This window comes from Dreissena polymorpha, chromosome 5 (genome assembly GCF_020536995.1).
Source record: "Dreissena polymorpha isolate Duluth1 chromosome 5, UMN_Dpol_1.0, whole genome shotgun sequence".
Lineage (NCBI taxonomy): Eukaryota > Metazoa > Mollusca > Bivalvia > Myida > Dreissenidae > Dreissena > Dreissena polymorpha.
The window spans coordinates 73,648,844-73,674,026 of record NC_068359.1 but is presented as its reverse complement, the minus strand read 5'-3'; the positions used below and the strand labels follow the sequence as shown (position 1 = coordinate 73,674,026).

At 37.9% G+C, this 25,183-nt stretch overlaps 1 protein-coding gene across 4 annotated transcripts in view; it reads right to left on the bottom strand.

Annotated features, from left to right (window-relative positions):
* Window positions 1–237: 237 nt before the first annotated feature.
* LOC127881929 (period circadian protein homolog 2-like) overlaps window positions 238–25,183 on the bottom strand; it is a 45,444-nt gene continuing 20,498 nt past the window's right edge. For 3 of the 4 annotated variants that reach the window (XM_052430154.1, XM_052430156.1, XM_052430157.1), the window contains 17 exons: window positions 24,896–24,995; window positions 23,666–23,720; window positions 20,525–20,784; window positions 19,674–19,752; window positions 18,821–18,927; window positions 17,036–17,189; window positions 16,364–16,475; window positions 15,901–15,973; window positions 14,512–14,686; window positions 12,558–12,655; window positions 11,257–11,406; window positions 10,362–10,429; window positions 9,013–9,562; window positions 6,720–6,892; window positions 6,033–6,134; window positions 4,224–4,475; window positions 238–1,398 (listed from right to left, as the gene is read on the bottom strand). In XM_052430154.1, the coding sequence (XP_052286114.1) occupies window positions 520–1,398; window positions 4,224–4,475; window positions 6,033–6,134; window positions 6,720–6,892; window positions 9,013–9,562; window positions 10,362–10,429; window positions 11,257–11,406; window positions 12,558–12,655; window positions 14,512–14,686; window positions 15,901–15,973; window positions 16,364–16,475; window positions 17,036–17,189; window positions 18,821–18,927; window positions 19,674–19,752; window positions 20,525–20,784; window positions 23,666–23,720; window positions 24,896–24,995 (3,387 nt within the window). In that variant the 3' untranslated portion in view covers window positions 238–519. The remainder of the gene's footprint in view (window positions 1,399–4,223; window positions 4,476–6,032; window positions 6,135–6,719; window positions 6,893–9,012; window positions 9,563–10,361; window positions 10,430–11,256; window positions 11,407–12,557; window positions 12,656–14,511; window positions 14,687–15,900; window positions 15,974–16,363; window positions 16,476–17,035; window positions 17,190–18,820; window positions 18,928–19,673; window positions 19,753–20,524; window positions 20,785–23,665; window positions 23,721–24,895; window positions 24,996–25,183) is intronic. The other variant, XM_052430155.1, reaches the window with a different exon arrangement.

Genomic DNA, 25,183 nt, shown 5'->3' with positions numbered 1-25,183 from the left:
AATGAAATCACGAAATTTTGACGAACAAAGTCCCATAACTCTGGAACGACAATTCAGAATTCCGTCAAAAACGAAAGGGGATCAGGGTTTATCAATATTAAGATTGTGTTAAAATTTGAAGAAAATCTGTCAAAGGATATTTGACGTAGCCTACGACATTAACAGACGGACGGACGGACGGACAGACGGACGCGGGGTATACCATAATACGTCCCGTCATAGACGGGCGTATAAAAACTGTACAAATACTTCAAAATAATGTGCAACAACTCAAATAATAGGAACGTATTTATAAGTGATGTGAAATAAATTTGTTATGAACTTAGGAAATGAAATGCTAAACATTAGCAAAAATCAGCTCTATACAAGTACAGAATATTTTGAATTCTGTGTACTCACCAATGAATTAACATTAAATATAACAAGCGAGATGCATTCAAGAAAATGAAAGATTCCAATGTAACATTTCTTAAAAACCTAGAATGAGATATGTAGAAAAGCGCAGTCTATTAATTCCATTTAGGACAAATTGTCTGTCACAAAAGAACTAGCCTCGCTGCCGACCATCATCGAGGAAATGTCAGCGTTTGAACTTATGTCTTCCATAAGGGCACACAACTGAGTTCGCACTAGATCTGGTTCACCCATTGCCTCGATCCTAGTTCTGTCCCTTTGCAAGATTAGCTCACTGTCCTTGCACTCCATGTGGTAATTCATCTGCAGGTTATCATCAAAATCCACGTCAACTAACCACGGCACCATATCGGAATGACACTGAGGAAAACACACGGCTAAATCGATAAACAAACTCTCAAAGAGTTCATCGATGATGGATGTTTTTGTATCCAATTCTGATTCCGAAGATATCACTTGTTTATCACTAGAACTGGAGTCAGATTTCTTTGACATAGCGTCACCGTCAGATTCTTTTAATGAGCTACCGTTTTCGTTGTTACTTCTTTGGTCGCTTGGGGTGATATCACTAGTATTTAGGGAATTGCCAGAATCTGTGCTCATATCACATCGAATGAACATGTCCTCACTCTTGTTGCTACACGAGTCCGACTTTGTCGACTTTCCGAGCATTTCGCTATCCTGAATGTCGATAACGATACCATCCCGAGCACCAATTTCAGCTTCAGTCTCGTTCTCAGCTTCTTCGTCCATTTCCATTTTAAAGCCGAAGTCAGTCTGCATTGCAGCATCTTTATGCATCACTTTTGGTTTAGAAGACATTTTCACGTGTTTCTCCTTCTTTTTGCCCTTCTTGCACATGTGTTTGAACATATCCGATATCCCGTGGTCCTCTGTGTTCCATTTGTTACAACAGGTGGCAGTGATGCACGAGCATGGGTTGTGCAGCTCGGAGTTGAAGATCACGTCGTCATGCTCCTGGTCCTGAAACAAGTGAGCACATTTATACCAGTCCTGTTCTGAGAAAACTGGGCATAATGCATGTGCACAAAGTATCGTCCCAGATTAGTCTGTGCAGTTCGCACAAGCTAATCTCAGGGACAACACTTTCCGCTTTTTAAGTCTCTTTTTAGCAAAAATCCAATTTAGGCGGAAAGATTCGTCCCTGATTAGCCTGTGCGGACTGCAGAGGCTAATCTGGGACGACACTTTACGCACATGCATTATGCCCAGTTTCCTCAGAATGCAGCTCATTTATATAAACATGCCATCTTATGTTTGAGCGTTGATCTGGGACAAGGGTGTGTAATGCATGTTCATCAGTCTTCTATGGCCTATGAGGAAGCGCTTTCTGCTTGTATGGTATTTGTTTGTTAACCCTTTACCACTTGGATATGTATTTTGATGCATTTGTAGTCCCTTAAAAAAATACATTTTATTAAAGACCTTTCTAACTAGATTCAAGTTTTAAAGGCTTCATGTTCAACCTTTAGTTACTGATGAGCAGCAAACAGCATAAAATCTGAACCTAAACAGACTGCAAGCTATAATATAGTGGTATTTTAACAGTTGTTTTTAAAACAATCACATACGAAGCTCTACTTAAAAGTAAACTATAGCAACTATCCAGTATCCATGAATGGTACTTTTCTTGATATCAACCAAATTATTGACTCGTCCATTCTCTTACTTATAAAAATCTGTATAAATGTGTTTATGCTAACAGAAATAACGTTGTAAACAAGCACAAAAATTACTACCGGTAAACAGTCACGGAAACCACCTTTCTTTCACCCTGCCACACACACACACACACCATAAGACAAAAACAAAACATGTGTTTATGAAATCCTGTCATTGCAAGCATACCATCAAATATTGAAGAAATAATTTCCAATAAATATACAGGCAAAGAAGAAAACATACATACGCCATTAAACGTCATTTCATAGGCAAGAAGCCAGCCATTGCAAATCTCAGATATCGCCATTACTCCATACCTTGAAAGTTTCCAACCGCTACTGCTCAGGGATCAATACAAGTAAACAAGCTGTTTTTGCAGCAAGCGAGACATTCAACTTTCACACTAAAGCAGCTAATTCTGGAGCTATGGTCACGTTGTACTGCATGTGATTGAAGATGTAAATATATTTGTATACCAGTACATGTATTTGTTCACACAACATGTTCACAGGCTTGTGTACAAGTTTCACAATATTGTTTGAAAGGAAAGTCCTTTAAGCTGTTATATTTTATGGAGTTGTGAAAAGGCAACCCAAATGCTATTGTGTTGGTAAAAAATGATGATCATTCCAAGAATATTAAGAAGCCTTAAAAAAAATACCGACATACATCATTTTTCTTTTAAATATTAAGCCTTTGAGCAGAAACTGTTATTCTGTTATCATAGATTGAATTTCTCAAGATTTTGGAAACAATGAGTAAAATGACCCATGTGTTTGAACATTTTCATTGATAAAACTACTGAAATCAAGAGCTATTTTATTTTTGAATATTTGGTAATGCATAAACTTAAATGCATTACTTTGCAAAAACACAGACAAATTGTATGATATAAAGCATATTTGAGAGAAAGCTAAACCCTTTGCATGCTGGGAAATTTGTCGTCTGCTAAAATGTCTTCTGCTGAATTTCTAAAATTAGCATTTGCTTCGATTTGTTTAAAAAAACACTATCAGAATAGCAAACAGTTTGGATCCTGATGAGACGCCACGTTCTGTGGCGTCTCATCTGGATCCAAACTGTTTGCAAAGGCCTTCAAAATCCGGTTCCCACACTGAAAGGGTTAATGGTCACATTTGCATTCAAATGATGCAAGGCAGAGTTCAAATTCATAAAATTGCAAAAAGCTTCCATCAAAAAGCAGAAGTCTGCTTCAAATGAAACCTCGGATTGGTATGCACAATGTATGTAAAAAAAAACAACACTAAACATGAGCTGTCACCATAGGATGACATATGCCCCCTATAAACGCTTTGAAAGAAGTTATAGCATTTTTCGAAACCTAAACGCAGATTTCGAAACCTAAACGCGGACCCTTTGTTCAAGGTCAAGGTCACAGGGGTCAAAATTTTTGAGCGTTTGGAAAGGCCTTGTCCATATAAACATGCATACCAAATATGAGGGTTATATCTCAAGGGACATAGAAGTTATGAGCATTTTTCGAAACCTAAACACAGATTTTGAAACCTAAACGCGGACCCTAAGTTCAAGGTCAAGGTCACAGGGGTCAAAATTTTTGAGCGTATGGAAAGGCCTTGTCCATATTCACATGCATACCAAATATGAAGGCTTTATCTTAAGGGACATAGAAGTTATGAGCATTTTTCGAAACCAAAACGCAGATTTCGAAACCTAAACGCGGACCATAACTTTAAGGTAAAGGTCACAGGGGTAAAAAAATGTGTGCCTATGGAAAGGCCTTGTCCATATACACATGCATACCAAATATGAAGGTAATATCTCAAGGGACATACAAGTTATGAGCATTTTTCCAAACCTAAACGCAGATTTCGAAACCTAAACGCGGAACCAAAGTTCAAGGTCAAGGTCACAGGGGAAAAAAAAATTGTGCGTATGGAAAGGCCTTGTCCATATACACATGCATACCAAATATGAAGGTTATATCTCAATGGACATAGAAGTTATGAGCATTTTTCGAAACCTAAACGCAAAGTGTGCCGGAAAGACGGACAGACGGACAAACAGACACACAGACGGACAGTCAGATCACTATATGCCCCATTTTTTTCGAAAGGGGGCATAAAAACAATAGAACTACAACTTACGATGATAGGCAGCCCATCAGCGACGCCCAAGACCTCGTCAATTTGCTCGAGGACGCCGATTGGCTGGGACATCTTGGCCAGCTCCTCCATGAAGACCTTAGAGAGCACCTGCTTCTTGGAGCACTGGAGCTGGTAGCGGTACTGCATGCTGTCGGAGAAGTTGACCCGCTGCAGCCAGGGTGCGGGGTGCAGGCCCTTGTGCTGCGGGTCACCCATCTGTCGGGCCAGAGACTGGAGGACCATCTCATTGTACTATGGGTAGAGAAAGTACAATCAGAGACCGTATTTACCAAAACATTTTTAGACTTAGATGAAGATAATTTACACTCAGAAATGCGATTCTTGAACTACTTTGACTCTTTTTTTTTTTTAATGGGACATTTCTGGGGTATACCGGTACTGACACATTCACATGATAAAATTGTTTAACGTTGTATTTATATAGGCAAGACAGACATTAATATCCAATGTAATCCACATACATATCCTGTGTTTATTTTGTGATCCAGATAAATCCAGAATATTGTACAGGGGGAACAGAGTGTAAAATCAGGGTAATTATTCGCCAACCCATTCTTAGACTTAAATCTAAGAATTAAGAATATTGTTTAAATTGAAATATTGAAGGATTGCTTTAATTTCTAGTTCAAATTGAAATTAACCATGTCTATCTACATAACTCTTGGAGTTATTATTTAAGCACATTATTGGAATTAACCATGTCTATCTACATAATTCTTGCAGTTCTTATTTAAACACATGATTAGGAATTTTCATAGGTTATTTTCATACGTGTTTTTGTTAAAGTTGTGGACCAGTAAATCCATAAAATCATTGACTAACAAGGGCTGTTTGTAAAACATGCATGTTCCCCATATGGGCTTTCAGTTGTAGTGACAGCCATTTTGTAAATATGTTTTTTGTCACTGTGACCTTGACCTTTGACCTAGTGACCTGAAAATCAATAGCGGTCATCTGCGAGTCATGATCAATCTACCTATGAAGTTTCATGATCCTAGGCATAAGCGTTCTTGACTTATCATCCGGAAACCATTTTAATATTTCGGGTCACCGTGACCTTGACCTTTGACCTAGTGACCTCAAAATCAATAGGGGTCATCTGCGAGTCATGGTCAATCTACCTATTAAGTTTCATGATCCTAGGCATAAGCGTTCTTGAATTATCATCCGGAAACCATTTTACTATTTCCGGTCACAGTGACCTTGACCTTTGACCTAGTGACCTCAAAATCAATAGGGTTCATCTGCGAGTCATGATCAATGTACCTATGAAGTTTCATGATCCTAGGCCTAAGCGTTCTTGAGTTATCATCCGGAAACCATCTGGTGGACGGACCGACCGACATGTGCAAAGCAATATACCCCCTCTTCTTCGAAGGGGGGCATAATAATGTAAAACTTAGTGCTAAATGGGGGGGGGTATAATTACTTACTTACTGGTTAATACAAATCCTAACAATTTTAATTGACAGCACATGAGCAAAGTTAGCACCTACCGGGTATGTGTACAACCTGTTTGGCATTAAATGAGGGGCACATTAGCTGAAGGGAAACAAATCACACCCCTGAGGTCCTATGGAGTAGACAAAATCACATCATTTGGACTTCAATTGGGTAATTGCGTGAGTTTTGCTTTAAAATGTAAAGTACAAGTGTTTGTAACATGGGATTTGCTAAGGTTCAACTCATATAGCTTGATCAAGAGACAAATTGAAAATTACACTGATTGAGAATGGGGTCAAATTTTGGCCTCAAATTTGACCGAAACAAAAAATAACCCACTGTTACCTGTCTAGTGGGTTGCCCAGACGACTCCAGAATGTAGAAGGATGAGAGGGTCTCCTCCGTGGACGACGTATCCGAAGTAGTCCACACTGGCAGCTTGCTCTTCTATAAATATACAAAGTCACCATAAATTACATACTCGAAAAAGGCTTAACCCTTTGCATGCTGGAAAATTTGTCGTCTGCTAAAATGTCGTCTGCAGAATTTCTAAAATTAGCATTTTCTTGGATTTTTTTCAAAGAATACTATCAGAATAGCAAACAGTTTGGATCCTGATGAGACGCCACGTTCTGTGGCGTCTCATCTGGATCCAAACTGTTTGCAAAGGCCTTCAAAATTCGGTTCCCGCGCTGAAAGGGTTAAAGCATTATATAAAGTGTGGTTCCAGACCCTTTCCCCCATAAGAAGCAAAGTAAGAATGACCTTTGCAAACAGCATAAAACCAGAACAGCCTGCAAGTTACTCGCAGTCTGCTCAGGTTTCATGCAGGTTTCAAAAAAGATTATATGAGTGGTAGAGAGTTAAGTAGTCCATCAAACCTCATAGTTTTTTTCTAAGGGACTAATAATGCGTCAAACTGGTTATATGAGGGTTACAACTAAAGCAAGCCAATAAACCTTAGGCAGTTTTTCTCAGACTTTGTGGACATTTTGGGCATGAGCATGTTACAACTTAAGCAAGCCAACAAACCTCCGGAAGTTTCCTCATAGGTCTGGTAGACATTTTGGGCATGAGCATGTTGCCCTGCTGCATGAGGTAGCTGTTAAGTTGGTGTACGGGGATGGGGAGGCCAACATTTGTCACCCTTGGAGAGCTGTCTGTTGTCTGGAATCCCATCATCTCCCCTTGCCGGAATGTCATACCTGCAGATAGCAGCAGGAATCTGTGAGTTATTGCTCTGTTTTAAATATATGAGCCTTGCTCTGGTAAAAAGGGGCTTAATACATCCTAAAGTATTGTCCCTGATCAGCCTGTGCAGTTTGCAGATACTTCCCCCTTTTTATGGAATTTTTGGTCAAGAAGACTTTTCTGGAAAAAAAATCCAGACAAGGGGAAAAGTGTCGTCCCTGATAAGCCTGTGAAGACTGCATGGACTAGAAGAGGACAATACTGTTGGCACATACATTGAAGACTGCATGGACTAGAAGAGGACAATACTGTTGGCACATACATTGAAGACTGCATGGACTAGCAAAGGACAATACTGTTGGCACATACATTGAAGACTGCATGGACTAGCAAAGGACAATACTGTTGGCACATACATTGAAGACTGCATGGACTAGCAAAGGACAATACTGTTGGCACATACATTGAAGACTGCATGGACTAGCAAAGGACAATACTGTTGGCACATACATTGAAGACTGCATGGACTAACAAAGGACAATACTGTTGGCACATACATTGAAGACTGCATGGACTAGCAAAGGACAATACTGTTGGCACATACATTGAAGACTGCATGGACTAGCAAAGGACAATACTGTTGGCACATACATTGAAGACTGCATGGACTAGCAAAGGACAATACTGTTGGCACATACATTGAAGACTGCATGGACTAGCAAAGGACAATACTGTTGGCACATACATTGAAGACTGCATGGACTAACAAAGGACAATACTGTTGGCACATACATTGAAGACTGCATGGACTAGCAAAGGACAATACTGTTGGCACATACATTGAAGACTGCATGGACTAGCAAAGGACAATACTGTTGGCACATACATTGAAGACTGCATGGACTAACAAAGGACAATACTGTTGGCACATACATTGAAGACTGCATGGACTAGCAAAGGACAATACTGTTGGCACATACATTGAAGACTGCATGGACTAGCAAAGGACAATACTGTTGGCACATACATTGAAGACTGCATGGACTAGCAAAGGACAATACTGTTGGCACATACATTGAAGACTGCATGGACTAGCATAGGACAATACTGTTGGCACATACATTGAAGACTGCATGGACTAGCAAAGGACAATACTGTTGGCACATACATTGAAGACTGCATGGACTAGCAAAGGACAATACTGTTTGCACATACATTGAAGACTGCATGGACTAGCAAAGGACAATACTGTTGGCACATACATTAAGCTCTGTTTTCCTAGAGCAAGGTTTATTCATAACCTTATAAGGCACATGAGTACCATAATAAAAGTGTGCTTGTTAAGAACTAATTGAAGCAAGGGTTATTTATCAATAAATAATGATTTGAAGTTGAGAAGTACAGAAAATAAGCCGGGGCATGGGAAAGAAATTGTTGGTCATTTTCAATGAATGACAATTTATTTAACCCTTTCCCCTTTCCAAATCAAAAACAAAGTAAACAAGAAATGTGTTTGTCAGAAACACTATGTCTCCTTCTACGCCGCTTTGATTTATTTTATTTTTTTATCATTTGGCAGGTTCAGATAATTATCTCCCTTTAAAGCTTATTACTTCCCTTGGATTTGTTTTTTTTACCTTTGACCTTGAAGGATGACCTAGACCTTGACCTTTAACTAATCCAAATGTGCAGCCCCATGAGATACACATGCATGCCAAATATGAAGTTGCTATCTTCAATATTGCAAGATATGGCAAAATGTTAATGTTTGGGCAAACAAATAAAACCAACCAACCGACAGGGCAAAAACAATATGTCCCCCACTATAGTGGTGGGGGACATAAAAAGGCTACATGCAACCAGCATAAAACCAAAACAGCCTGAAAGTTACTTCCACGCTGTTCAGGATTTATGCTGATTGCTGGCCATCAGTACCTTAGGGTTGGAAATAAAGCCTGTACAATTGAATCTCTTAAGAAAGCTCTTTAAGTAAATTTGATTTTCTAAGCGACAACATACATGTAAAGATATTTGGCATCTGTGCAGTAAAGGGTTAGGCAAAATATGGGGTTTGAATTTTAAATATTTCATATTAATCACAAACTAATAAATCGCTGTGTTCCCTGTTCCCTACCTGACGAGCTTGTTATCCCAGGTGGAAGCTGTTGACCCTCTCTGAACTGCGTGACGGACCGCGACACAATTGGGTACATCTGCATCGGCACCACCATCTGTTTGACCCGGACCAGTGAGCGGAAACTATCCTTGCTGTCAAATGGGTGCAGCGGAAAAACCGGATTAAGAATTGAGGTAGGCGTAATAATCCTCTGACCTTCGTTATTCCTGCCGCTCTTACATTGCTTGAAATTCATATCTGGGGAGTGCATTCGCTTCAGCGTGTTTCTCCTTCCGTGGCTGACAGGACTGTCAACATCTCGACACTCGTTTAAGAAGAGTACGTTCCTCTCGGGACTGGCCGAGGCCAGGTAGAGCTGCTCCTGCATGAGGGTGTGATTGAGGAGGGACTCTCGCGTCAGGTGCATCACGGGCCAGCGACCGGCCTCCGTCTGGGTGGTCTCTGTGGTGGGGGTTGGGGGCTGCTGTTGCTTCAGTTGGTCGCGGGTTGTGACCACTGGGTCAGGGAGATTCTCAAGGTCTCTGTGTTCTTGCTCGGACACAAGTACCTGCCGACACAGAAAAACATGCTAAAATACAGAAAAGATGATACAGTATTGATAAAAAATATTCTTTTTTTTGTGTGGACGGGGGAGGGGTTGAATGGCTGATTAGGTGATTGGTTTGCCATTTTTCTGCCTTAAATTAAGCCTACATATTGATAGGATACTGTTTTATCATAACAAAAACTTGTCCATGAAAGAGAGCTAGACTCTGCTCCTATATAATGATGCACATTTTTCTGTCAGTTACTTAAAACAATGACCCTAATTTTTTTTTTCAAAGATTCAATTCTATATCTGAGACAACGGGTATCTTAACAAAAAGGCTTGAAAAAAATATTGAAAACTGGAAGTCTAAATTCTGAACTCTTTTGCCACTGATGTTTGAGGCTTTGCTTGTCTAATTTCAAGGTTTTGGTAATCATTACAAACATTCAAATCAATTGAGTATTAATAATTCACAGAACATGCATATTTAGACAGATTAATTTTCTTTACAACATGTTCACCATTGCGTTTTAGAAGTCCTGAAATTTCTACAGCTGCAATTTCGGACGTCAGAAGACCAAAACTTGGGGGTTAACTACAACTTTAAATGAGCTATGCTCTGTGAAAATGCGGCTCTATCAATGTGCGAAAGGTTTGATAAGCCTGAGCAGCCAACACAGGCTAATCAGGGACAATACTTTCTGCCTAAACAATGTTATAGCTCAGAAGAGAAATCATTTAAACAACAAATTTCATAAAAGTGGAAAGTGTCGTCTTTGGTAAGATTTTCAAAGTTATGTCCCCCTTTCTACAATACCTTGGTACTGCTTCCAAAGCTAGGTGGTTTTGGAACACTTATGTCAAATTCGAATTCATCCCTGGAAACTGAAACAAAATAGAGAAATGATACAAATATATTAAAATCCTCAAGATAATTTTACTCAGGTTCAGATTTTTAAATGTTTGTTCCGCTTAATATCTGTTCAGATTTACCAACAAGACAAGGAGCTCAATAAACACATATGCGCCAGGCAGAAGCATCGTCAGCATGGATTTCTTGGCCAATGTGAATGCATCTAAATCTTAAATTAGGTCAATGTCAAAATGAGATCATGTTAAGTGGGTGTGTTGAAAATGTTCATAGATAGCATCCATGCAAGCATCAAAATTTTCAAGAGCGAGGTATTAATGATAGACACAATGCGTCACTTTTGGTAACCCAAGATTCGAACCTGCAGCATTATTTCATGTCATGGTCCATATGAGTAAAGGTGATGTTGACGTTCAGATTGTTTTCAAGTACAACATCATTTTGTTTAAGAATGAACTCTTTATAGGAAACATTATTAATGCTAAATGAATCTATCATTTTGGGTTAGCCTAATATGTATAGAGGAAAAAACCAACAGGCGCATCACAATATGTCTACAGATCTATAAAGACAGGATTTCACTGACTATGCATTAAGCCAAACATAATGATGAGATTCATGTTTAAATAAAGATATTAAATAAAATAATAATTAATCATAAACGGTGTTTCTCTGTGACTAACTGCTAATAAAACAGTAAATCACTAGTTATAAGAAAAAAAGACAAACACAAAAATCGCAATAGTCAATTAAAGATTTGAGAAAGACTTAAGCTTCATTCCACTTTTACAAATTTATAAGATTTTAGAGATGTACGTGAAAATGGTAATCGGACACTCACATATAGTAGCATTTTTCCAGAAAGCGTCATTGAGAGATGGAAGGCTTCTGGTCTCCTCTGACAGCCTGGGAACCTTGACACGCTTGTTGTACACCATGTCGTCTATGCTGGCCTTGATCCACTTTCCTATGGGCTTGCCGGCCGAGAGATCTGTTGGGAAACACGTGCTACATATGAGTCTCTATATAAGAAAATCCATTATTTGCAAGTTTTCAGATGCAACGTTATTGCATAATTATTACACTTAAGCCAATCTTTATTGTACGTTTCCAGGAAACATAGAATATGAGCCTTGTTCGGGGAAAACTGGGCCAAATGCATGTGCTTAACCCTTTCAGTGCAGGAACCGGATTTTGAAGGCCTTTGCAAACAGTTTGGATCCAGATGAGACGCCACAGAACGTGGCGTCTCATCAGGATCCAAACTGTTTGCTATTCGGATAGTATTCTTTGAAAAAAATCGAAGAAAATGCTAATTTAAGAAATTCAGCAGACGACATTTTAGCAGAAGACAAATTTCCCAGCATTCAAAGGGTTAAAGTGCTTTCCCAGATAAGCCTGTGCAGCCCATAATCCAGTTAAGGCGCACATTTATATCTCTGATTAGCCTGTGCAGACTTCAAAGACTAATCTGGCACCACAATTTACTGCCATGCATTAAGCCACGTTTTTCAAGAACGAGTTTTATATCTTACATTCTTTAAGCAAAACTACCATATGCCACGGGAGACTTAGTTGTAAAAATTTCTTCTTTCTTTGTATATAAATGAGCAATGGCAATTTATTGAAACACCAGTGATTGAACATAGCTAGGAAAATACTCTCCAAAATTAATTTTAGATTAATGAAATCAATTTTCAATTTCTTTGACTTCGCTTTGCTTGTGTTAACCATTTTGAAAAAAGTTATTTTCAAATCAATATCAGATAAAATTGAATCGAAATCATTGCAATAGAAAATTCATGTAAGATAGTTTTGTAAAATTCAAAGCCAAACTTGTCCAAACTGGGTTATTTTACTGTAATTTTTCTTGCCCTCACAATTGTAAGTCCTGATAACTTACAACTACAGGTTTGAATGACTGCCATGGTAACCATAAGTTACTAAGACCTATGTTTCCATGGTAACACTAATTGATAGTATAAGAGTCCACATTCATAATTTTGTTTTGTACACATGCATTGCAAGGAAATACATAAACGTTTCCATAGTAACATAAACTGATAACCAAAGAGTTCTCCTTCATCATTGCTATGGTAACTCTACCCAGATAGGACATATATTTTGCATGGTTACACTTACTGATTGCCACAAGTGAGTCGTCATCAAAGCCGTCTTCAGATGAACTCTTCCTGACCTCAGAGTCGCTGGAGAAACACTGGGGCTGACTAAGCAGGAACCTGAAAATATCACAAGTACGCAATGCACTCAGAGTCGGACAATGCGCTATTTTGCTCACAAGACTCCTTTTATTTGACCACGCGCCGAGAAAACGGGGATTTTTGTGCATGTGCATAAATGTTCACACCAGATCAGCCTGTGCAGTCTGCACACAGAAAAGCTATAAGTGTCACATCTGATTAGCTTATTTGAACTGCACAGGCTAATTTGGAACCACAGTATACACACAAGTATGAAGCCCCATTTTTCAAATGTGCCACTTATTTTATTAAGTTGCATGTTCTGCCACTGTAAACATTATTTCTGCCACATTATCATAGCGATCAGTTGACGAACTCAAAGGTCACAAGAACAAGTTCCTAAAGCACATAATTATGCCAGTTTCTAAAATTAATTCCCTATTTAACCCTGTCCCCCTTTAGAAGCAAAGTGAAAATAGCTTTTGCAACCAGCATAAAGCCAGAACAGCTTGCGAGTAACTCGCACTCTGTTCAGGTTTTATGTTGTTTGCTGCTCATCAGTATCTTAGGGTTGTAAATGAAGCCTTTAAAACTTGAATTTAGTAAGAAATTTATTTAACTAGTCTACATGTAACTTTCTACGGGACAACAAATGTGTCAAAATACCTATCTTAGTGGTAAAGGGTTAAATCAAAGGTAGGGGTAGAATGGCTGTAGAATGGATTTCATGAAGTACAAGATACAACATTATTTGTGTCTTGTTCTGAGAAAACTGGGCTTAATTCATGTGCGTAAAGTGTCGTCCCAGATTAGCCTGTGCAGTCCGCACAGGCTAATCAGGGACGACACTTTCCGCTTTAATAGTTTTTTTGTTTTCAGGGAGGTCCCTCCTTACAGAAAATCAAGTTAAGGCAGAAAGTGTCGTCCCTGATTAGCCTGTGCCAACTAAACAGGCTAATCTGGGACGACACTTTACGCACATTCATTAAGCCCAGTTTTCTCAGAACAAGACACATTTTTTTAATAATATGAGCCTTCTTCTGATAAAACTTGGGTTAATTCATGTGCGTAAAGTCTCTTGCCACATTAGCCTTGTGCGTAAAGTCTCTTGCCACATTAGCCTTGTGCGTAAAGTCTCTTGCCACATTAGCCTTGTGCGTAAAGTCTCTTGCCACATTAGCCTTGTGCGTAAAGTCTCTTGCCACATTAGCCTTGTGCATAAAGTCTCTTGCCACATTAGCCTTGTGTGTAAAGTCTCTTGCCACATTAGCCTTGTGCGTAAAGTCTCTTGCCACATTAGCCTTGTGCGTAAAGTCTCTTGCCACATTAGCCTGTCTGCAGTCTGCACAGGCTAATCAGGAGCGACTCTTCCAAATTTATGGAAATTTTCATTTACATGAAGTCTCTACAAAACAACAAGAGATGTGTTTGTCAGAATCACAATGCCCCCTTCTACGCCGCTTTGAAGCCATATATTTGACCTTTGACCTTGAAGGATGATCTTGACCTTTGCATGCCAAATATCAAGTTGCTATCTTCAATATTGCAAAAGTTATGACCAATGTTAAAGTTTTCGGACTGACGGAGAGACTGAATAACAGACAGACAGACGGACAGTTCAAAAACTGTAAGCCACCCTTCAGGGGCATAAAAATCCAGTGCAGAAAGTGTCGCCCATAACTACCCTGTTGAGACTGGGAAGGCTAATATAATTCTAATTCTCAGAAAGAGATGAAAGCTCCTTTTCATGGACCTAAATACCAAAATAAAGATACACAATGACAAGCTTATATGAGGTACAAGATACAACATTATTTTGTATTCTAGACAATACGAGAAGTCATGAGGTACAAGACGCAACATTGTTTTGGATTCTTGTTAATATGAGAACTTACTTCTTAATACAGCTGGTGTAGCTGAGCTGCTCGTAAGCTCTACTGATGGCGTTCTCCTTGAACAGTATTCCTGTGCCGTGCAAGGCCTGCTTATCTGGGTCACAGCTCAGTATCGTGTCCTTCTTAAATGTCGCCGCCTCTGAGGACATGGCCGTGGAGACATAGTCGATATCTTCTGTAAATACATATGAGCATTGCTCATGAAATTGGGGTTTTATGCATGTGCATTAAGTGTCCTTCCACAGAAGCCTGTGCAGTCCGCACAGGCTAATCAGGGATGACACTTTCTGCTTTTGTTGCAGGGTTCGACATTAACTTTTTTTACAGCAAGACCGTCGGACCAGCTCCTCTTAAAATGTACTAGCCCGAACCTGATGTTTACTAGACCATAAATGACATAGCAAATGAACACAATTGTGTCATGTAACTGTTAAATCAGGATTTATCAGTACATAATCAGTGAACACCAGATTTTTTTATGCATATAGTAAAACAATAAAATAACCTTTTTTTGCTTTTCTTCGTCAAATGCAAGCCATGGGAACTGACTCGAGTTTCCATCTATGATAAAATTGACGTTTTTGTGTTTCTTTATATTTACGTTTCGTGTCAGTTAAGCGTCGGATTCTTTTGTATTAACTGATTTGTCGGACAAAAATCCGAACTTGAACAAAGCCATTCTTTAAATTAAATTATCTTGTTTGCTACGCAAAAAAGTTTACATTGACAATACCGATTTTCGATAGAAGTTGTAAAATCATGCCCTACAGTTTTACGACACTGCAGAAAATCATTAATATTCATGACAACTTGACCAATTGAAACAAACAATTTCTGCAGGAAGCTCTCCTTTGTGTCTAAAATAGCGATGAATCATGTGAATGCTCCCCGTTTATTTAAATATACTAGTTTTGTTTTAATGGAAATAACGGATACAAGAGTAATTTTACACATTAAAAGTAAAGGTTTTCACAGCAGTTATTTATAGTTATTTGAATCAGTATAGATTTTTTTTAATTTATAGACGACCAGTCGGACACGTTAGCCCGCAGTTTTACTAGCCCGACCACCGATCTTACTAGACAATGTCTGTCGGACGTGCCTTAGTGTCGAACCCTGTGTTGTATTATTTTTTCCATTAATTCTCCTGTTAGCTTAAATCAAGTTTAGGGCGAAAGTGCAAGGTGCTTATCAAGGACAACAATTTCCGCCTACACTGGATTTTCGTCTATAACGGACATCCTTTTAACGAAAAAATCCATACAAGCAGAAAAAAGTTGTTCCTGTTTCATTGCAAACTTCACAGGCTAATCTGGGCTGAATCTTTACTCTCATGCATTACCCCCAGTTTTGCCAGATTACGACAAAATGTATGAGTAAAGAACTTACCAGCGATGGCGACAATGGGCCGGGGCCTCTGACTTTTCTGGTTCTCCTCTCCCAGGTATATAGTCACCACAGGCTGTAAGCAAACATAAAAAGCCAGTGTGAGAAACGCGAGTAAGTCATTTCAATTTAATGTTTACTTGGCAGTAATGATTGAAACATTCACAATATCACTGCAATAATATTGTTAGAGATACTATACAAATTGTGAGCACAAAAAGTAACCGGAGTTAAAATCAAAAGCAATGGGTATAATCAGTATCAGTAAGAATGTAACCAACAACAACAAGCACCATAATTATCAATGATGATCACCACTATCACCCCTTCATGGTTATTAAAAAATTCCTTTACAGTAAATTGTCACCATCTAAAAAAAACTTTGCCTTAAAAAATCAACTGTTATGTATCAATGACAATGCTACTATGCTAAAATTCAAATGTCCAGTAACCATGACAACATTACCTGCAGCAGAAGGTTCTTGATCTTTTGTCTGGCCAGCAGCACCTCATGGGGCGTCTCCTCCACGGTGGGCCGGGTGAACCTTTCACAGAAGATGTCCACATTCTCTGGGCCCCTGATGATAGAGGTCACAGGTCAAGGTCACATGGTAATCGAAACTAATGTAACACAGCTTACCATGTAACAGATGTGACATTTGTATGACTCTAGGTCCAATGCATGGATACTGTTACAGTAAAGGTTTCATAGGTAAGAATTCAGGTTACAAGGTCATGGAGGTCATTTAAAAACCTAAATAGTCTTGGATTATGACATAGGAAAGGTCACATGGTGATACCAATAAGGCGTTACATGTATAGCAATTGCTGTGAATAAAGCATGGATTATAATTGTATGTTTTACAATCCAACACAACATTCATATGCACTATTGCTGAAATAGTATACATTTTTATTTATTTTGTTCTACAGAAAATATGAATATTCTCTACTTAAAATTAAATTTCTTTCAACAACACTCCTACACATAATCTTATGAATACAAAAGTGACTAAAATGCACTTTTTGTCTTAACTCTGAATTTTCAACCTATCAAAATATATAGTCTTGAAGAATATTTTCATCAACATGACCACATCAAAGAACCTTCAATATAAAATATGTTTAGCACTCTTACTTGACAACAGTATGTTTGCCAATGACAAACTCCAGTCGCTTTGACCATGGATTGACAAAGCTTGACCACTCTGTAACGCACGACAGCCAGCAGCCATTCTTTGCCAGCAGACGTATCGTGCCACTCTTATATGGAACACCTTGCAGAGCTATCACTGTAACGACATTAATGAGTTTTTGTTCGCAGTTCTCTATAAAATATTTTACTACTAATAACGCCTTTACATACAGTAAAAAACAGCTATTTGTAAGTCAGTCATTCTCGCCTCTATGTCAAAAATATTAAATAGATAAGAAACAATAAATTAAAGTAACAGTTGGATGTAACCTGTTCAACAATTCGAGAGACCAATTATGGGGCTATATTAATTCAAGGGCTATGTAGATTAGTGGGTTATTTTGATGTTTCAACCTAAAAACTTTCCCATTCAGAAATAGTCAAAATGGTTTTATGAAACCACCATAAGACCAGAAAAGCTGTGTGTTGCTTACAAGTATCTTAGGGTTAGAAATAAAGCCTTAAAAACCTAAACCAATAACAACAGGGCCTGAAAGGCCCAAAGTCGCTCATCTGAAATAAAAAGAAATGACCTGTTTTTTTTTGCCCAAGATATCATAGAACAAATGTTCTAACTAAGTTTCATGAAGAATGAACAACAAATGGCCCCCTGGCGGCCATGTTTTTCAACAGACCTGAACCATTTTTGAACTTGTCAAAGATATCATTGGGACACATTTTCTGACCATGTTTCATGCAGATCCGACAAAACATGTGGCCGCTACAGTGTTAACAAGGCAAATATTCATGATGCACAACAGAAGACAGACAATTGACAAAAGCTGATCACAAAAGTTCACCATGAGCAAAAAACATTATGCTCATAAAGATTGTCACCATGTTTGAAGATGATATTATTAAAACTTATTGAGTAAACTAAATCAAGATATGATAACAACATTTGCACTCAGCAAGTGTCATTCAGATTAAACTTAAATTTGACTAAAAGTATTCACAATGTTTCACTATAAACAACTGTAGACATACACAAAAAACATGAGAGCCTTGTTTATAAACAATAATGAACTATTTTCAGACTCACCATGCAATTATATTTCCAATAAAACCAATATTTTGACCAAGTTTCATAATGATTGGGCAAAAATTGTGACTTCTAGAGTGTTCACAAGGTTTCTATATAGCCATATAAGGAATACTGCCCCGCCCCCTGGCGGCCATGTTTTTCAATGGACCGGAACCATTTTTGAACTCAACCAACATATCATTTAGACAAACATTTTGACAAAGTTACATGAGGATTGGGCATCAAATGTGACTTCTACAGTGTTCACAAGGTTTTTCCTTTTTTTTTGAACTAGTGACATAGTTTTTGACCCAGCATGACCCAGTTTCGAACTCAGTCGAGGTATCAATGGGACAAATGTTCTGACCAAGTTTCATGAAGATCGGACAATAAATGTGGCCTCTAGAGTGTTCACAAGGCAAAATGTTGACGACTGATGACGCACAACGGACAAAAGGTGATCACAAAAGCTCACCATTAGCACGTTGTGCTCAGGTGAGCTAAAAATAAACATTAATTTTATTCTATTTTCTTATTGAATTAAAACAGGCCAAAATATGTATCTAATAAGTAAAGGTTAAAACAAGCTATAATTGCCAGAACAAAATTCATGAAGTTGGTGTAGATTGAAAGAAAATTGTTGACATTTAATACTGTAACTTTCGGTGCACATTTTATGGAATTTATGATGTTACTAGGCTTACCTTTCTGATAGATTGTGAACAATCGTTGCAGGTCATCATTGTGATAGAACTCAAATATTGACACCCCAACAATCTCCTGTGGTAGGTAACCTAGCAATGCGATAGTGCTGAAAGCAACAACTTTCACTATAGTCACAGAATGGTTTTCACCTCATAAATATTTCTAAACAAGCATTTGAGTAATTTCCAACTTTAGAAGGGAAAATTGCTTTTTTGTTTTCTAAAGTGTAAATGAAATAGCCAACAGTTGTACACTAAGTGTAAATGGAATAGCCGGCAGTTAATAACTCTTTTCCTTAAATAGCAGGGTCATCAATCTCACGCCTCCCAAATCTTTATCAAACCACTTATCAGCCCATGAAGCTCGCAAAAGCAAGCAAGGTTCTTTACAAATTTTGCTTAAGAATTATTTTGTTTTTAAAGTGGAAATGGTTGGGAGATCTTTCTTAAATCAAATTAACTGATCATAGAAACTCAAATAGGGAATAACCATTTAAGACTCTTTACTCACAAACTTTTTTTAAGTAAATTAAGTTTTTGCATGCAACAACGAAGTGCACAATGTAACAGTCTGGAATGTGCTTAAAGCGAACAATAAAGTAATCTTGAAAATGTGCATTATTGTTTTTACCAATCACCGAAACGGACCCAAAAACATAACCTGCCATAAAGGAATGGTAACCTCAGCTATCGCTGACAAAAATTGCAAATTAACTTGACGTTCAACATCAGATTGGTCTGGTACATAAATTTAGCTTTTTTTTAATTAATGTGAACTTGTGGTTTTTTATTTGCTTTTACAGAGATAAGATGAATTTCTTTAAGAGACTGTTATATTTATATTAAGACTCACTTTGGCTCGATATGACAGAAGCTGCAGAAAAGGGTTTGTCGAGTTTCAAATGAGGTCACATCTGGTAATCTCATGGGATCTATGAATAGATAAAGGAAAATCATGAGATTTATATTAAGATGTAGGAAAATAATGAGGTGTTTAAATAGAATGATTCAAATCATGAGATCCATACATAAAGCAAAACTTATAATCAGATCTTATAATTATTGATGACAACAAGTTGATGTTTATTAATAGTTCGATGTTTACCGCATAAGGGGTGCCACGCTCGGCTGCAGGTGCATTTTTTAATAAATGAAAGCTTGTCAGATTTTTTTTTTTTTTTAGAGGTCACAATGACCTTGTGACCCAAATATGGGTGTGGCATGTAGAACTCATCAAGGTGCAGCTACATATGAAGTTTCAAAGTTGTAGGTAGAAGCACTTTGATTTTTAGAGCCAATGTTCAAAACCTTGACAAAATGTTAAGGTTTTAGCACGACGCAGACGGTGGACGACACGAGGGCGGACACAACGACGGAAACGACACGACGAGCTGGCTATGACAATACCTCGGGTTTTCTCCGAAAACAGCCGAGCTAAAAATCAAGCAATATGTAAACAGATGAATTAAATACTCAGAATTTAATGATATAAATAATCATCAATACATCACACTATGAATGGGTGTAAGCAACTCATAACATCTGTAAATACAAGTAAGCAAATTATGCAATCTGTAATACTGGTATATAAAAATAAAACATCAAATCTATAAATAGATGGATACAAATCATATAATCATGTAAGCAAATCATTTCAAATCTATTAATAGATTAATCAGCAACAATAGAAACAACACTATTCACCTGTGTATGGAGATACAAGCGGGGTACAGTGGAGAATCGTGTACCACGTGTCAGCCTCGTTAGACCCGCTCTCTAGGGAGGAACCACCCCACTGCATTAGGGAACCGGAATACCCGGAGCTGGATATCACATCTGATTGGTTGGCCTCAGCCTGCATCTCTCGCTTGCACATCTTCTTGCGGATGAACGAGCACTGGAAGGGCAGGTACTTGTCATGTTTACGGAGACTAAAGCCCGTCGTGTTGAGACTCTTGCACTCCCTGGAATTTTACAATGAAATTGTATACATACCGTATGTACGGTCTCTTGCCTGGGCATACTTTCAGTGTGTGTTGTTGTTTAGGGTCTTTTTTTATTGGGGGGGGGGGGGGGGGGGGGGTAGCATGTCATATTTGAGATGTTTATGTCTTAATAACAGAGGGCCCCAGTCCAATTCCCAAAATGGTGGTAAAAAACACTGATTTTTTGCTGCATTATTGTTTTTTAAGTAAATAAAGCCATTTTTCCAATCTCTATAAAAAATATATATCAAACAAGAGCTGTCACCATAGGATGACAAATGCCCCCTATAAACGCTTTGATAGAAGTTATGAGCATTTTTCGAAACCTAAACGAAGATCTCGAAACCTAAACGCCGACCCTAAGTTCAAGATCAAGGTCACAGGGTGCAAAATTGTTGTGCATATGGAAAGGCCTTGTCCATATACACATACATACCAAATATGAAGGTTATATCTCAAGGGACATAGAAGTTATTAGCATTTTTCGAAACCCAAATGCAATTTCGAAACCTAAATGCGGACCCTTAGTTCAAGGTCAAGGTCACAGGGGTCAAAATTTGTTGTGCATATGGAAAGGCCTTGTCCATATACACACGTTTACCAAATATGAAGGTTATATCTCAAGGGACATAAAAGCTATGAGCCTTTTTCGAAACCTATATGCAGATTCGAAACCTAAATGCAGACCCTAAGTTAAAGGTCAAGGTCACAGGGGTCAAAATTTGTGTGCGTATGGAAAGTCCTTGTCCATATACACTTGCATACCAAATATGAAGGTTATATCTCAAGGGACATAGAAGCTATGAGCATTTTTCTAATCCTAAAATGCAAAGTGTGACGGAAAGACAGACGGACAGCAGACGGACGGTCCAATCACTATACATGTATGCCCTCCTTCGGGGGCATAAAAATAATGTTCACAGGGTCAAACAAGACCTTATCACAGTAATGACAAATGCCCTCTGACCATGCATAAAGGTAGCATGTTGTAATAATTATTTACTTCCAGGTTGAACAAGATGAATAACTTATTAACATTTGATAAAATTACAAAAACCATTTGCATTCAACATGTAAATGGTCTCCAAAGAACAAATCTGCAATACAAATGTAATTTAACACAAACATCAGCATCCTATGATCTCATTCATTTTCATGATATGCAATAACGGTACCCAAATCCAGAATATTAAAGCTGACGGAAGTTCATCATTCTTCAAGACTAACAATCATGAAAAATGCCAGCAAATCACCATGAGAAAAAAACTCCAGCCAAAAAATCAAGCACCAAATTTAGATTCTTTTACCTCTTTAATGATTTCAAGAAAAATAATTAGAGCACCATGTACATATTTAAAGTAATCACGACATTTAACCATCCATTTATTCAGTGAGAGGCATGCACAAGTCTCAAATTTCCTTCCAATCCATTATTTGCCCACACCCATGCTCATCTAATGAATGAAAAAATCAAAGACCGGAGATTTTGCTATTTTTAAAGAATCCCAGCTGATTCTTCTAATCTAGAGCAAATGATAGCTTCCAAGGCTTTAATTGCATCATGATCCCAAAAAGAACAAGTAAATTTGTTGAATTGATATCCCCCGCCAATATGCTTCTGGACACAAAAGTATTATATTTGACACTCAAAAAAGCATTATTTCAAGATACAAAGGGCCATAACTCCGTTATTAACAGATGGTTTACAATGCCGTTTGGTGTGCATCATCCTCTTATCCATATACATACTCATACCAAGTTTAAATGAAATCCGCCAAAGCACTTCCAAGATATGGCTCCGGACGGAAAGACGACATCAAAACAATATCCCTCCGCCTATGGCAGGGGATAATGGAAAGAGGGACGGAAAGACGGAAGGACGTATGGACAACACCAAAACAATATCCCTCCGCCTATGGCAGGGTATAACAAATCTTTTATGAGAACATTTGAAACAATTCCAGCTATGATATTCTCCACACCTAAAAAACAGTCTTGATTGTTATAAGCACATATATAGTTATGTATCTGTGAATATGATGTTTAAAGCGATTCCATTACTATTACGAAAGTAAATGACCTTTATAATATCCTCATGCTTAATGGATTGTTGTGGATATTGAAAGATCTGTCAGCATGACATTTTAAATGATTCCCCTTATGCAACATTGGCATTATTCACAGAGCTTTCTTCATTATCATACACAGCCAACCATCATTCATGAAAACAACAACAGAGAATTATTACCATAGATACCATGAGGAATTTCCTATTTAGGAAACAGGATGGTCAATGAAAGAAACATGCAACAAGGATTCCATTGATTGTCTGGGTGTGCAAGTCAAGCTTTTCTGTTTATATTATTTAATTCATTCATTCATTTTGTATCATTCATAAAATGCAAGTCTTTATTGGGAGAAATTCCGAACAAAACACAGCTTTCCATGAAATTCTTGGATTAATATGAAAATTAGACTTGTACAAAAATATTTATAAGTATTTTTAAGTAGTAATTAAGTATTTTATAAAAGAAATTGTAATCTACACTGTTCTTTTTTTTCTTGTAAAAGTGTAATGATTTCAAAGTAAATATTCTGAATTGGTTGAACTGTATCTTCACAAGTTTGAATAATGCAATGATACAATGAATAAAAGATATTGTTTATTAAGAGGCCATATTTTTTATTGTATTTCCAAAAATAAAAATGTCCTTTTACTCATTCCAATGGAAGGCAGATAATCTTGGTTTTAACATTCATAATCATTATCTTTATATTAACAATAAATTGACCAAGACTTTAGCAAATCTATAACCATAAAGGAAACACACAAACAACGTGAGTACAATTCTTATCTTACCTTAATCTAATGTAGAAAATCTTCTGTTTCTCACTGGCAAATTCACCATCAGAGGCTAAAAGACAAGGCAAAGGGATCACTAATATTTGGTTTCACAATTTTCATAACAGTATTACAAAATGCTCTTTAAACTTTGATTAAACTATATATATATACTATTTGAACAGTTAATATAAAACATCTGAACCTAAGAAACATGAAAAAACCTATACCCTTTCCCATATCTATTCCCTATCTACCCAATTACAAATCCCCCTATCTACCCACTCACAAGTCCTTATCTACCCAATCAGATTGTTCCCTATAACCAATCACAAGATTCCCTATCTACCCAATCACAAGGTTCCCTATCTACCCAATCTAAAGATTCCCTATCTACCCAATCTAAAGTTTCCCTATCTACCCAATCACAAGGTTCCCTATCTACCCAATCACAAGGTTCCCTATCTACATAATCACACGGTTCCCTATCTACCTAATCTAAGGTTTCCCTATCTACCCAATCTGAAGTTTCCCTTTCTTCCCAATCACAAGGTTCCCTATCTAACCAATCACAAGGTTCCCTATCTACCCAATCACAAGTTTCCCCATCTACCAAATCTAAAGTCTCCCTATCTACTCAATCACAAGGTTCCATATCTACCCAATCACAAGGTTCCCTATCTACCCAATCTAAAGTTTTCCTATCTACCCAATCACAAGTTTCCCTATCTACCCAATCACAAGATTTCCCTATATACCCAATCACAAGGTTCCCTATCTACCCAATCACAAGGTTGCCTATCTACCCAATCACAAGGTTCCCTATCTACCCAATCACAAGATTTCCCTATCTACCCAATCACAAGGTTTCCTATCTACTCTATCACAAGGTTCCCTTTCTACCGAATCACAAGGTTCCCTATCTACCCAATCACAAGGTTCCCTATCTACCCAATCACAAGGTTCCCTATCTACCCAATCACAAGGTTCCCTATCTACCCAATCACAAGATTTCCCGATCTACCCAATCACAAGATTTCCCAATCTACCCAATCACAAGGTTACCTATCTACCCAATCACAAGGTTCCCTATCTACCCAATCACAAGGTTCCCTATCTACCCAATCACAAGGTTCCCTATCTACCCAATCACAAGGTTCCCTATCTACCCAATCACAAGATTTCCCGATCTACCTAATCACAAGGTTCCATATCTACCCAATCACAAGGTTCCTTATGAACACTCACAGTCAAGAAGACTCTCGTCACTTCTCTTGATGATGCTCTTGTATGTTACAATGTCATATTTGTGTACAAAGTCATCCAGTGATCTCCCCACCCATCGGTCCTGAAATGAGGGTATAAAAAAAACATGTGAATTCGGGCCAAGATGACACCCAATTTTAATAAGTAGTTCAATCCTTGTCAGATGAATTAAACAAAGTGCAAAATCAGCACCAATTACATGTACTACATTAATTTTCATTGATTTTGTTGGTTGATTGATCTATGAATTTAAAACAAACATCAAAATTT